The 15,094-nt window shown below is 40.1% G+C and overlaps 2 protein-coding genes across 6 annotated transcripts in view; both read right to left on the bottom strand.

The window, feature by feature from the left end:
* Positions 1–1,390: 1,390 nt before the first annotated feature.
* Positions 1,391–4,645, bottom strand: LOC148403975 (homeodomain-interacting protein kinase 1-like). The gene is made up of 8 exons (XM_088394306.1): positions 4,335–4,645; positions 3,996–4,187; positions 3,751–3,932; positions 2,981–3,104; positions 2,787–2,900; positions 2,627–2,713; positions 2,319–2,512; positions 1,391–2,187 (listed from the first exon to the last, which is right to left on the bottom strand). The coding sequence occupies exons 1-8, from the start codon at positions 4,536–4,538 to the stop codon at positions 1,725–1,727; spliced, it is 1,560 nt and encodes a 519-aa protein (XP_088250432.1). The 5' UTR covers positions 4,539–4,645; the 3' UTR covers positions 1,391–1,724.
* Positions 4,646–11,020: 6,375 nt separating this feature from the next.
* gria2b (glutamate receptor, ionotropic, AMPA 2b) overlaps positions 11,021–15,094 on the bottom strand; it is a 29,955-nt gene continuing 25,881 nt past the window's right edge. For 2 of the 5 annotated variants that reach the window (XM_088384526.1, XM_088384615.1), the window contains exons 15-16: positions 14,234–14,368; positions 11,021–12,932 (exon numbers count right to left, since the gene is read on the bottom strand). In XM_088384526.1, coding sequence (XP_088240652.1) covers positions 12,768–12,932; positions 14,234–14,368 — 300 coding nt within the window. In that variant the 3' untranslated portion in view covers positions 11,021–12,767. Of the gene's footprint in view, positions 12,933–14,119; positions 14,369–15,094 lie in introns of those variants that run through there. The other 3 variants (XM_088384694.1, XM_088384777.1, XR_015860282.1) reach the window with 2 other exon arrangements.

The following is a 15,094-nucleotide window of genomic DNA, read 5'->3' as shown; positions in this document are numbered from 1 at the left end:
ATTGCCTGTATAGTGAATTACAGTTTTAGAAGTGACATTAAACTTTGGACCAGATTCTTTCTATTTTTTGTGGTTTAAAAAATGCATTTTGAATTCTACAAAAATGTTTCAACCTGCCCGTGGATGAGTATGTTTGTCAACATTGTCTATGGTCAGTATCCTCAATGGTGTCATTCTCCTAGAAGTTGGCTAAACATATGAGTCACGACTGAAAAAATGTTTTGCGCAGTGTGGGTGTAGGCCGATTATATGCTGGAATTAGTGTGTCATAGCCCACCCGGTGCATTTTTGATGGGAAAGTCGAGCTTGATTTTTGCTTTTTCTCATGTGTTTTAATGAAACACATAAAGGCATCAACAACATGCAATGGAACCCTTTGGTGTGCTTAAACGATGTGACTCTTCCTGAAATTAATGACATTAAAACAAACAAAAAAATAATTTTATACACTCAACACAAGTGTGTAATTGTTAGTCTTTACAGCATCTATACAGAAACAACAATGTAACATTTTGAAAGATGAACATTTCAGGCTTTGCCTTTTTTACGTCAGAGAGTGAGCTAAAGTGACACCGGACAGTCGGAGGGGCTAGGTTGTGCCATTGGATTTAATCTGAATTGGCAAAGTGTTTTTGTATCTTCTTAATCCGACAAAGAACAAAGCGTAATCGCTCGAATGCACATTTTGCCGCCCGCCACTTTTTCAAATGTCAGTTTGGATCAGCACCTTTGCTCGCCACCTAAACCTGTCCGCCGGGCCAAAGTGCACCCGTGTGACATTTGGGTGTCCTTCTCTGCCGGATAAATAAAGCTGCTGTTTTCACGTCACTTGATCAGAGGCTCGGAAAGTTTTCACAGTTTTAGATGAGGTGAGGTACTGCACGGTTAAATGAGATGAGCTAAACGAGAGGAGCCACTGCCAAATAAGATAAAGCTAAATTAGAACTAGAGCTAAATAAGTCGAATTTTTAAACGCAGTAGCCGAGCGTGAAGTTAGCCAGCCGCTGTGAAATGGTTTTTCCATCAAAAGGCCGCTTCTTAAAAACCTACTTTGAAACCCTAACACTGGCTTGAAACCCTATCTTGAAACCATAACCCTGTCTTAAAACCCCAAAGTTAAACCCCAAGCTTAATTTTCCTCAACAGAAAACCCTGCTTCCAAACCGTAACATATGTGAAACCATTCTAGGCGTCTCTTCCATCTCTCAATCGTTATACTGGTGAGCGCTCATGTTTTAAGTCTGCGTTGATCTTAGTGAACAGGAAACTATAACTAATAGTGATTTTGTTTCGAGGTGCAACGATTAATCAAACAACAAATCGACTTTTGTGTTAAGTGATAATTGTTGATAATCAATCATTGTGTTAAGTGATAATTGTTGATAATCAATCATTTTGAGACTTTAATTTAAAATAGTCCAAATCCTTGGGATCACAGCCTCTCAACAGTATATATTCTCAGATTTCTATAGACGTTTTGTTGAATCAAAATAAAGCATTTTCAAAACTCCAATTTTACTTTGCTGAACAATGGCCAACATTTTTGCAAATTTTCGGAGACATTACGAAGCAAACCATTCATTCTTCATTTATCTTTGTGCATTTTCTGCATGGTCAATTTGAAATATTGTATCTCCTGTTTTTCATACTGGGCTAGAAATTAAAACTTTTTAACCCGATCGACAAAATAATCAACAGATTAATCAATTATTGAAAAAATATCGTTAGTACTTTTGTCTTAATAGTACACTTTTTGGAATATTGGTTCCTGGTTCAGGACGGCAGTGGTGAAGAATTTGGTGGTTTTGAGTTGGACCACTTTGAAATGTCTGGTTCTCATCCATCGCACTTTGCTCCTCCATGAAGCGTGCCGCAAATCTGGTTTTCAGCTTGATATACTTTGCATCCTTAGACTTAAGTTTTGAGGGATTCAAGGGTGAAGAGAGGCTTATTTTGGAAGCAGGTTCTTTGGCTTGATTGGCGTGGTTGTCTTCATCTCCTGTTTTTAGTCTTTTGGGGGGATTAAATGTGGCATTGTGGGACTTCTTGTGGACTCTTGTACTGGAATTTCTCTTCTTCTGGTTTCTTTTTGTGGAAGTTCTTTGTAAAGTTGTAGAGGATTTTCTTTTGCTAGCATGAGATGTTTCCCTTTCGCAGTAGGACATCAACTCATAGCATGACTTTGCCCTACAAGACAAAGGCGTACTTATGTTACAGGCTAGAAACCATACTTTGAAAGCATAACCTTTGCTTGAAAATGTATAATCCAGTCTCGACACCAGTATTTGAACCCTCATTCCACTCGGCTACCAACGTACTCCTGGCTGACATCACGATGAGGCTTCAAGTGGCTCATGGTGACGAACTGATGCGCCAGGACCTGACGTGGAGTCAGTCGCTGGGACGCGTTGAGGTGGAGCATTCCCTTGAGCACGTCCACAAACATTTGCTTGTCGTCTGCGTGCACATCTTTGTCAGCTGGGTACTTAGTGTCAAAACCCCAAGGCTGGAGCTGAAAAAAGCCGAAAAACAATAATACTATTATTGGTAGTTTTGTGGCAGGGCCGTCCAGGTGTCGGAGGTTTATTGCGCAGTACTGGCGAGGTCTTTGATTTTTACGACATACTTGCTGAAGGTGATTGAGGGAAGTCATCTTAATCTTTCGGGTGTCTCGTGCTACGAATCCTGTCTCTTGTTGGTAATATTCTGGAGTCTAGGAAGACATTTTTGTGGTTAGCCTTAACGTTTTCTCTAGCTTCTGACCTCCAAAATTCAAATGAAGTTGCCTTCAGTCTCCAAGAACTGGTTTTGTCGTCCCTAAGGAAAAAGTCCCCGGTCTTCTCTCCAGAAACCAGGATGTTCTCTGGAAACGGACCTTGAGTCTCCATAATGTACCGTATCTGAAGGCACAACACGGAGACCAAGATTAAGAACAATTTCCTTGGTCTTCTTTAGTGGGAAATATCATCTGGACATTTACAGTTTCGTATTCCCTTCTGCCTGGGTACATGTGAGTGCCGATGTAGAGGAAAGCCGTCACGCAGCCGACAGACCACATGTCCGTGGCCTCGCTGTATGGAGCCCCCAGTAAGATCTCTGGAGACCTGTGAGGGGATGAATGCTCAATGAAATTCATCAAAACTCATTACTTCTAGATTTGATGGTCGCACTAGCCATCATCCAGTCTATCCTCTGCACCTCCATCACTGTCTGGTTTGGATCGACCACCAAACAAGACAAGCACAGACTGCAACAGACAATCAGGTCTGCGGAAAGGATAATCGGGACCAACCTCCCACCTATCCAATACTTGTACCTGTCCAGGACCAGGAAATGTACAAGTAACATCTCTGCAGACCCTTCTCACCCAGGTCACAGTCTGTTCAAACTCAGACTCAGAGACATCACTGTGCAATAACATCCAGCTCTTGCCACTTAAATGTTGTTAGTTGCCTGAATGTTGTCAGTCACTTAAATGCCGTACAGAGGCTGAGATCAACCGGAGTCAAATTCCCTGTTTAGCATGCACAAACTTGGTCAATAAAGCTGATTCTGATGGTGGCCCTTTGCGTGGGTTGGAATAAGCAAATGAAAACCCTAACTTACTGCCAACATTTAAACTGATTTTTCTAAACAAGCCAAAAGTAAGTCAGAAACATCAAACCAGTACTCAACCACGGCAAGATTCCCCTTTTGTTCTTAAACAAGATCGAGACGGATGATTCAAAATCAGGTTTTCCAGGTTCTTACCGGTATTTGTGACTCTGACCATTGGAGTTGGCTTTGGTGGCCGACGCGCCTTGGGCCAAGCCGAGGTCGCTGATTTTGATTCTGAACGGTTGCCGCTGGTGATCGATCAGCATGACATTGTCCGTCCTGATGTCAGCATGAATAATATGAGCGCGCTTCAAGTGGTCCAGTGCGCTGGCCAGCTGCAAGGTAAGAAGGAACAGTTTGTCAATAGTCTTTCTATCCTATTCAATTATCCAACATACCTGATGGAGCACCGGTCGAATCTCTTTCACTTGAAGATGTTTGAATTGTCGTTCCCTCATGAGGTCATAAAGACTCTTGTCAAGGTAGTCAAATTCTAGACAAATGTGCCCCATGTCGCTGAAGACGCGTTTCCACAGAACCAGATGTCTTTTAGAGTTGTGCATCAATTTTACTTTCTGCAACGTGTCAATCTGTAGATTGGACATGAATCAAATGGAAAGTGCAGCATGGTGAAAACAACTTGCAACATCTTTTTTCGTTTTATGCAGTATGATCTCGGATGTTCACAGGTGGTTCTTCTGGTACGAATCTCCAAAACAAACTGAATCTGACTCTACCTCAATCTTGGCTTGTTCTGCAAAGCTGCCTTGATTTCTAATCATCTTCACCGCCACCGTCTTGTCACTGTCCATCTTGCGGCATTTGGCCACTTTCCCGAAATTACCGCTGCTGAGCAACGATAGCACCTTGTAGCTGGTGGACGCCGAGTACAGCCGGGCACCGGGGACCAAGCGGTCGCCAAATATGCCGTAAGAGTCCATTTCCGCTGCTTTACCTGCGCACTCGTCTTAGTAGCTAATTCGTAAATGAAGAGATGCAACAAAAACGTGCGGCGGTGGTGAATACCTTTGAGGGTGCCATGATGCTGCGTGACATCACAATCACATAAGCGCACAGGTCATGGAATAGGTCATTTGACTGCGATGATGTCTACAAGCGGCATCATCTTGAAAGCTGTCGAGAACAAGCGGTGCAGAAAACCCATCAAGTGTCGTAAGGAATTGTTTTCACGATTACCTCGCTCACACGCTCCTGAAAAGCTCTTAAATAGTTCCGTACGGATGTGAAACTTTCTCACACAGAACTGAAATCCTCTCACACATCATACAAACATATGCTCATATAAGAATTATTATTGATCGAAATTCGGCCCGGGAATATTTCGTCGCATGCAGAAAAGGATTTGTTGATGGGAGAGACGATGTGCAATCTTACGACAATAATGTCACAACAGTGAAATAATAAAGTCGTATTTTTCAAGTATATTCTTTAGTTTTTGTGTCTATATCATAATGTTTTTGGAAAAATAACTTTTGTTGAACAGATATATCTTATTTTCGCTTGGGGTTTAATTCACATCTAGCAGATTTTGAGCTTGTCTAAAACGTTTTGATCATACTTTAGGCAATATCCCGAGTCTTTGATGAACATTATGCACCAAAACATGCCGTCTAATGCTCAGATTGTCAGTATTCTGCAGTATCCTTGCAGTTCCTTTGAAGGGAGATTTTAGCAAAAAAAAAAAAAGAAAAGAAATAAAAGCTGACTGCATTATTTATTCTGATATTCTTGGCAAGAGAGTGATGCAAAGAGCTTTATGCCTCCCTGCTGTACTTCTCAATTAATGTATTTAAATCTACAACTTGAGACGTTTTAAGGTCTGAATATGTAAGTGTCTCAATCACAATTATTCCATGCAATGGATAGAAAAAGTCTACACACCCCTGTTTTCTTGAGCTGTAACTCGGGCAACTGGGCTTAGTCAAGGTGGAAGGAATTATGACCAGTTCAAAGTAGCAGTCAGATTTACCGCAAACAAACAAACAACTGTAGTATAGCTCATTTTTATTTGGGATAAATCACGTTCGCTTGATGATTGACCCAATTAAACCGGGCATGACACAGCTCAATGTGCAAATGGAATCCTGGAATGTCCCTAATGGGGCCTCCTGCTTTCAGTATTGTTGATCCCAAGCAGATTTTCTTTTGTTAATTTCAATTATTTAACAAAGCAATCTTTGCTTATTCACGATTCGTGTTCGTCCTTGCCTGGGTGTCAACTGGAGGTGCGGACATTGAGGTTAACGTGTGTCCCTCTCAAACAAACACGAGCAGAGTAAAAGCAAACGCCTGGCCGGGTTTGGTGCGTGGTGTTTGCGTACGCGACCATTTTGAACGCCTGATTAGCTTTGATGCACACATTGTTTGTCTACAATTGAGTGCCCCAGAAGGCAACCTGGCATATTTGCTTACTATGGCCTGAATACATTCAAAGTGTGTGTGTGTGTATATGTGTGTGAATGTATTCGTATGCATATAAACTTTAGTGTTTTATTTTTTTGAAATAACATTGTTTTTTTGTAATTTGAAACTTTAGAAACCAGAGGCTTTAAATATCCTTTAATAACTTCCCTTTCTTCCCAACCTTCTAAATATTTCACATCACAATTTATATTTAATCTGCTGTCTGTCTGCAAATCAGAGTGATTCAGTTCTATATTGCGGCTTCTCCTGCTTTTTTAATGACCACCATAACCATAAAGTGGAAACTCAACATTTGACATGAATAATTGTTCACATGTACACAGAGTAAAACTCGTCGTTCGTTTTTTTTTCTTGCTTTTGTTTTGATTGGGTCAGGATTGTTTCTGAGCTTGTAGTTAGCCTCAAGGGGCGAGATGCGCATCACACGACGATATGATGACTCCTTGTGGTAATAGTAAATGCCGACGATATTTAAAAGGAGACATCCTCTGCATGTTTTATTTATAGTGGCTACGTATATAAAGTCTATACACGCTTCAAAATGTCAACTCGTGAAATAAATCCATAAGAGCAAGTTAAATAATTCTAAAATGTTATCCGCCATTAATGATACAACATGAGGGCATATTGTTGCATAAGTGTAGACACCTTCACAACCAGGGATGTGACTGTGGTAAGAATAAATTAATGACATTCAAAGTCATGTTAAAAGGGAGTCAATATACTTCTGCAACCCGGATTAACTCCAAATAACATTCAATCTAGTGGGCTTTCCCTGGCATCTTTCTAAACAAATAAATTTAAAAATCCATCTCGATCTGTTATACAGCATCAAAATCATTATATTTGGGGAAAGTCCAAAATCTGACAAACACCAAAATTTCAGAAATAAGAAATAAGAATTACCGTATAAATAACCACGATATGAATGTCTCGGATTTTATTGCCATACAACCCTGCAAATGACAAAAATGAAGTTTGCCCATTCCATTCCTTAGTGGCTTAATTGGCGCCCACAAAAGGAGAAACATTACAAGCACGACAGCGTGTGAGCCAGTAAATATTTCAATATTTCCCTCAGTAAAAAGCTAAATTATTAACACACATTAAAACCACAATGGATATTTTTAGACAGGACGAAAAAGTTTGAAATATTAATATCATTCTCCAAAGCCGTCTGTCACGTAGTAAACAAAGAGACCTTTTAATTGAACGCAAAGCAGCGAATGCGGCGGCCACGTGACGACGGCAAATACAGACTTGCATACCGACAAATTGTTCTGGGCTGCATGAGAAAAATCCTGATAGTTGCCATTTTGGGTCAAATTTGTAACGGTTCATTATTCTAATTTAATATAATGTGTATAATAGGAAATCAACCCAGGCACAGGGTGAACATGAATTGTAACAAGGATGTGCTAACAGCCGTGCTCCACCATATTCTTTCATATCCTGATTAATTCACATTTTATTCATTTGATTTGACTGTCATCACCAGAGCCAGCAAAGGAGAGGAATTCAATTGTTGCAGCCGCTCTTCATTGAATAATTGATTAAAGCGTCGTCAACTTTGAGCGACTCCCTCACACCTCTTTCTTGTCTTTCAGTCTTTTAAATGACTTCATATTGAGGAGCAGTGATACAGTATTCCGTCAGATATGAGCTGCTTATTCAACGCTTTGTGCACAATGTTAGGAGCAAGTCTAGGCGATTTTGGACTAATTACATTTTTGAGTCACGTCCCTCAAAACCCAGCTAAACCAAATAGGCCTTTTTCACAATACAGTGGACCCGGAAATACGGGAGAAAACCGGACCGGAAGGCAAATGGTGATTATTTTTTTTTTCTTAACCACACCGCCATCAACATCAAGGCCTGAGTGCACCGCATGAAAATGTCCCCGATCAATAAATAATGAGCGCTGTGCTTAGCGCGGTGGAGCCGTGGAGCGTGCTGGGACGCTGCTGTTAAGGTGTGTTAGGTATCAAGCTGCCTGGCGATGTGCCGCTTGAATCATGAATGACACAGAGGAAGTTCAAACCAGGAGCAAGAACACGAGAACGCTCGAGTCACAATTGAGTGTTTGGGGCTACATTGGGAGAATTCACACTGGAAATTGCAAACTTAAATAAAGATTGGATCACATGGTACAATTTACATTGAAGTTACATTTACATTTCACGCCAATTCATTCAAGTCAGGTCATTTCAAAGGGTGCGCATACTTTTTCTTGCAACTTTTCCGTACACACTTAAGTGCTGTGCCACAGTCTGCTCGAGCAGACACAAATTAAGGACGAGGTGTCGAGATGAAAAATGGACTCTGGACATAAATGATCTATGTATCTTTGCAGACATGAAGGTGCTTGGACGTGGCTGCCATTTTTGGCAATGAGATTGGTGAAGGCAGATGGCACCTGGACGGGGAGCCTGCTCCCATTTCCACCAATTAACACCTCACATCTCTCATTTACACCATCAAGCTTTCATGAAGCTCCTTTCGGGAAGAAGGAATATGATACATGGGTGTTTTAGTTTTGGACTGTTTTTTGCGACACAGATGGCAACTGACTTGGACACGCCCACCCAACATCTGTTGCATCATTTGTCGCTCGCAATGCTGTTGACTCATTTGAAAATAACATCATTAAGTTGGGCCCCAGCACAGTCACACCAAGGTGGGAAGTTTGATGGGCATGTCTATCATGAGTATACTTACAAAAATCTTTCAGTAAAATTAAGGTAAATTACTGGCAACGGGGAGGCTGCTCATTTCCTTTTGTAATTGATTTTATTATTGTAATTGATTTGAACAGTACAGTGTTTTCGATTACACATTTATTTTAATTTGTTTAATTTCAATAATATATGAATGTGTTTTGGATTAAAGTATGTATTGTGTGTAGGCAGAGCATCTTGCATAAACCAGCAAACTACTCATTCAGCTCCCCAAAGTCAGTTTCACCTAGCAACATTTATGTGCGTCATCGCAACTGCTGCTGATAATTATTATTATAGTCATCACCATTATTGATTGCATCCGTGACATTTCCGGAAGAAATGCCAGGCCTGGTGCGGGTGTCCGTCCGCGGGCAAAAGACAACACGACAACATCTCTCCATGCTCTGTTGTCATGGTGACGTACACTCGTTTCCGCTGCATTACATAATCTGCCTGCCAATGTTTTGTTCTCACAGGCGACTTTCAAATGTATGCAATATCCCATCCTTTTCTCTATCTGGAGGAAGCTGTTGCTATGACAACCCAGACTCGGGATAACCGTTTCCTAGCACCTGCCAACTTGAAGACTGCCGCAGAGCCACGTTGTTGTGATCGGTATTTCCGAACAAAACAATCCAACCATGTAACCAAGCATAATCATCAAATCAAACCGGTATCGGCGTCATTAGATCGAAAGGATGCCATGTGTGTAACGTCTTTTACAGAGATCTTCAACTTCACATCCCTGGTGTCCTAGCTCTGATACAGCCTATAAAAAATTGATGAGTTGAGCCCATCCTACCATTTTGTGTTTAAAGGACTGAAAACAGCAACCTCAGACTTATCTTTGCTGCAACAGATAATAAAACTCACCCGACTCATTTCGTCATATTTAAAAAAATGTAGTCTACAGGAAGGCTGCAGTTGTATAGATTCAGCCTGATTTTTGTTTGACACTTTCCTGCTCCGATCCTTCCTCAGAAGCTGCAAATTTGTTGACTTTGGTAAAAGACTTTGAGAGGCCATATAAAAGGGGTCTGCGATACAACTCTTGCATTGGATCTCGTCAGACTCCAGTAAACCCGCAGCGTCACAGTCCTGCTGGAGTTGACTGCTCATGCGGGAGCGGAGATTAATTTTGTTTAATCATCCCCGGCCGAGCTAACGGCTCATAAGGACTCTTGATTACATGAAAGTGCCCGTGGCTGACTGGTGGAATGACGATGATGGTGTCTCTCCTGGGGGAGCTAACATCAATAAGTCATTTCCACACCAAACACTTCTCAGTTCAAAATCAGGCACCGCTAGTGAATTCCCCTTGAGTCTTTGGCTTTTATTCAATAAAAATATAAGCACAATTCTCACAAAATTCAAGGAAGTCAGGCATTACTTAGCGGAATCTTCAAAAGATTTTATTAAGTCTCACGTGATTTACCTGTTTCATTATTTAGAGGAAAATCTCATAAGATTTTAGAAAGTCTTGCGAGATTTCACAAAAGTCACGAGATTGGTCAAAGTCCCATGTGATAAAGCTTACAAAATTTGAGGAAGTCTTGTGGGATTTGAGAAAATCTCATGCAATTTATTTAAAGTTTCACAAGAATTTAGGATGTCTCTACTAACATTTGGTGATGAAGGGAATCCTCACAAGATTTGAGGAACCCTCACATGATTTAGCAGCGCTCAAGAATTTTGGGTAAAATCCAAATGATATTCCTGAAAATCTCACAAGATTTAAGAAAATCTTGTATGATTTCAAAAGTCTTACAAGATTTTAGTATGTCTCATTTGAGTTGGTGGAATTTGCATATGTTCTGAGGAAGTCTTGATTTGACGAAATCCCATGCAATTAAACGGAACTTGCTAAGATTTCATTATAAAATAAGACTGTTATTTTTCAGAAGTCTCATGCAATTTTGAGGACGTATGATAAGATTGGATAAATTCTCATTTACGGTATCCTTTCGAGATTTGAGAAAGTCTCGCCTGATTTTGAGAAGGCATCACAAGATTTGATATTTGAGTTCCTCTCAAAATTTGACAGTCTTGAGTAATTTACCAGAAGTCCTGCGAGGTTTTGTACTTAGTCTTGCTATGCTGCTTCAAAAAGTGGATGTTTTCTTTATACCTTATTTCAGATAAACATGTATTGTGCAAACTTAGAGGCGGTTTCCCGGAAAACGTTTGAACTCCAAAATATTTTTTGATTTGACCTTGTTGCATCACAAACGAGACCCAACAAGTCACGAGACATCAGCCATTTTTTTCAAATTTATTTAAGAAAGAGTCCCAAAAATAAACAAGTTAGCACACATTCCATAATACAAAATGTCAGTGAGAATAGCCTGAATTTACGCCATATGGAACTTAGAAGCGACTACAAGTATATGCGTGTTATCTATTGTCAGAATACAAAAACAACAGCCATAGTAATAATAATGATAATAATAAGACAGATAATTACCCCATATGTATCGTACACGGGGGCTCTTAACAGGTCATAAAAGCCATAAAGTGAGTCTTATGAATTTAGAAGTGCTTATTTTTAGAAAAAAACAACAAAACATTTTCTAACGTCTCCGTTAATTAATTAGCTTTGACACTATCATCAAAAGGGGGCTATGCTTTTTTTAAAATTTCACCTTTTTATACAAAATATATGTTTATATGTATGTATATATATATATATATATGTATACTGTATGTATGTGTATCTCTTTTCAGAAAATTTAAAACACCGTCACGACTTCTACATTAAAATGTAAACGCTGTTGTGTGTGTGTGTTGCTTTTTTTTGGGCAGTAACGAAAACAGAACAAAAGTCTTGTCACAACAGCGGCAAACGACATGCAGAAACCGCTGCTAGGTCGTCGGGTGGATGCAAAAATACAAACAAATACAACAAAAACAACCCCGAAAAAAAGGCTATTTATTTATCATTATTAGCAGTGTCATCACCACTGACTGTACATCTATAGTTTACAAAAAAGTCATTTACATTCACTGAAATGACAGTGAGTGATTATATTAAGACTCTATATTCATCATCTACTGGCACTAAGATTTGGCACCCGTCACTTATTTGGCATTTGGGCATTTTCCGCATGGTGAATACTGATGCCTCTTGAACGCCCTTTTCTACTGTTTTTTGTTTTTTGTATGTGTGTTTTTTTTAATATATATATATTTTGCATTCATGGCGTGTAAACAGGTTCACTTCCTCCTGAAAGCGCAACAAACGACCCTGGTCCTCGGCAGAAAAGAAAATACAAACAGCGGGCAGAAGAAAAGAAAATCACCGAAGTTTAGAAACATGAGTGAAAACGAAGATTCCAAAAGTGTCAAGCGTTGACATATAGTTTGTATCGACACCAAATGTTAAGGAATAAAATATACAGGATTTTAATTACATGATCACGGTTGTTGTTTCCTATTTTTTCTGTCATCTCCACACACATGTTTAAATCCAGCCAGCGAGTTTCTTTAAAAGCTATTTTGTGAAAATACATAAAAATAGTTTCTTGTTGTCTATTTTCTTGGGCTTTTCTTAAGAAAAACTTCAAAGGACTATTTCACATTTCTTAAAACGTTGATGTGCTTCCTGTTTGGGATGTGGTGGTGGCAACTGATTCACAAACACAAACACACACGCACGCACACACACACACACACGCACACATTCACACAGTTCAGATGATTTGCGACTGTCAATCAATCCCTCACTTTCACACATTTAGGAAGGGAAATAAAACTCCAAGATATTCCAAGATTGCTTTTTTTTTTTTTTTTTTTTAACGTTGGGGGTTAATAGCGACCAAGAACCAAGTCTTTGCAATCTCTGACGTTCCCATTCAAGAAAAAAAGTGCCAGAACAGCGAGAGCAGGAAGTGTCAGGGATGGGGGTAGGGGGGGGGGACAAACCTTTTGGAAGAAAAAAGAACAAAAGCGCTCTTTTTTTCTTTACTTTTTGAAACCATGGTAAGGCACTCGGAAGTTGGTCTGGGATCAGGACAGGTCTGTCAGGCTGACGTTGAGGCCCATGTCGGGCCTGACGTACGGGACGGCGTGGACGGCCTTCGGAAATTCCGGAGTCATCACCCGACCATTCTCCCCAGTGCTCCCGGTGACTGAAAGTCTCGCTTTGTTTCTCATGGCGTCTCCGAAAGTCATCTGCGGGGTGGGGAAGAGGGCAAAGGGAAGGGGGACATTCCCACAAACGAGAAAGTTAAGCAAGTTGTCCCCCAAGTGCTCCACTGTGAAATATTAATATTTATATATGGATAAATATGTATGGAGATGAGAACTAAAGGGTGTGTGTGGAGGGGGCAACACGACGCAAGGATGAGCATGTGCTTATGGTATGGGGGCTAGCATTAATTTAGCATGAAAATGATTTTTTACTAGGAGAGGCATTGACAAGCGTGGCCATCAACAGTCATACATGAGCATGGTCTCAAGGGAACTTAAATGGACAGACAACGTTCGAAGCAGAGTCAGCGCCATCACCTCAAAGGCAAAAAAAAAAAAGACAATTGAACGATTCCAACTAAATTTGTCACAAGTTGCACAATCTAGAATTATAAAAATAAATGCCCATATCTGTTTTTTTATGCTTTTTATGGTTACTGTTGTATCAAGGTATCTACTAACCTAGCTACCAAGGTGGCTCCCAAAAATTCATGACAATCATAATCCAATTTCATTTAACTACGACAATACGATTCCCTTCAACGATGATACAATAATTCAAATTAGGATGCGATTCACTCCAATTGTGGCATGATACAATTTCACTCAACTAGAGTAATTTAAATTGCAAGATCGTTCATTCCAATTACAACAAGCTTCAGGTACCTTCGATAACCTAACTTCACTCCCCCTGTGTGATATTTGTCATAATTTGAATTGATATCTTTAACCATATTCCACCTTTTCCTAATAAAGTAACAATGTTTAATAAGATATTACCATGTTTTCTGTCTCTCGCTCAATAAAATGACTGCTACATACTGTATGTGCAAATCTCTTCTTGAAGATTTCACCAAATAAATTATGCATTTCCTCCATCTCGTGAAAACCTTTCTGTATTTCTCATTAAAAATATGATCATTTCTCTGGCAATTGAAATGATTTTTCCCTTTTCAGCGTGGCACTGACACTCCTTGTTCCAAAGACGATCATTATGCTTTAACAAAAAGAGAGTGTGTGTGTGGCTGGCATGTCTTTCTCTCAGTAAATCATAATACATACGATCCTTTGGCCAACCTCTTCATTCACTAACACTGAAGGATGGAACGGAGGATGGAGCCAAAAAAGCGTGCAGTTTGGGGGAATTTATGAAAACCTCGTGTCCCTACCCCCTAAATTTTTACACTTTCGATCCCATATACGTTGTAACCTTCCTTATAAGTTGCAAAATTCTGTGAATTCTGCGAGGAAGTTGGGTTAATATTCTGTGCATTCTTTGCCACCTTCATTCGTTTGGCCTCGGCTCGGGACTTGTAACAGAACTCGATCAAGGCCACCAGCATGGCCAAGCCGAGTCCTCCGACCAGAATGTAGAAGACCCCAGCCACGTTGCTCAGGCTGAGGGCGCTGGTCTTCTCCTGCGGGTGGGATGCACACGACACAGCAGTTAGAGGAGAAATGACAGCGTCAAAAAAAAAAAAAATATCCAAATGAAAGGACACAAAAACAACAGAACCACATACGAATGCACATTGAATCTTTCACTGTTTTGTTACAAGAACATCCAATAATCACAACAAAAAACAAGACAGAAACGTGATTGGTCACTTGGGGTAAGAATTAAAGCAGTAGTAGTATTGAGGGTTGAGGTTAGTCAAAATGGAATGCAGCAGCAGTCATTTACTTCACTGCTGGATTTACACCACATAGATCAAGAGTCAATTCCGACGATGCAAATGTTTGCGTTTTCCTGACACTAACTGGAAAGCAAAAATCCTGACTGCAATCCTAACCCAAATTCTTTAGGTATAGGACATTTCACTAACCCCAACACGACACAGGAATCCTAAACCCTCATTATTTCTGGAAGATTTAATTTTCCCTGACTGTAATCCTAACATAAAGTCTTCCGCAATATGTCATTTTTCTAACCTGAACCGCAACAGCATGATTTGAGTCTTTTGGAAGATGTCAATTTCCAAGCTCCAATCCGAATGCTCACCCAAACCATATTTCTTTTGGAATGTGTCAGTTTTCTAACACCAACCCATCCTGAAATCAAAACAAGAGTAAAAGCCAAGCAGACAAATGGCCATTTTTACTAAGACCCGGATAGCGGCCGCTGAATTGGGTGTTGCTGTTGG

The sequence above is a fragment of the Syngnathus floridae genome, chromosome 1, assembly GCF_059516105.1.
Source record: "Syngnathus floridae isolate MCC-2025c chromosome 1, RoL_Sflo_1.0, whole genome shotgun sequence".
Lineage (NCBI taxonomy): Eukaryota > Metazoa > Chordata > Actinopteri > Syngnathiformes > Syngnathidae > Syngnathus > Syngnathus floridae.
The sequence above is the reverse complement of the archived record's forward strand: the minus strand, read 5'-3'. Positions and strand labels throughout refer to the sequence as shown.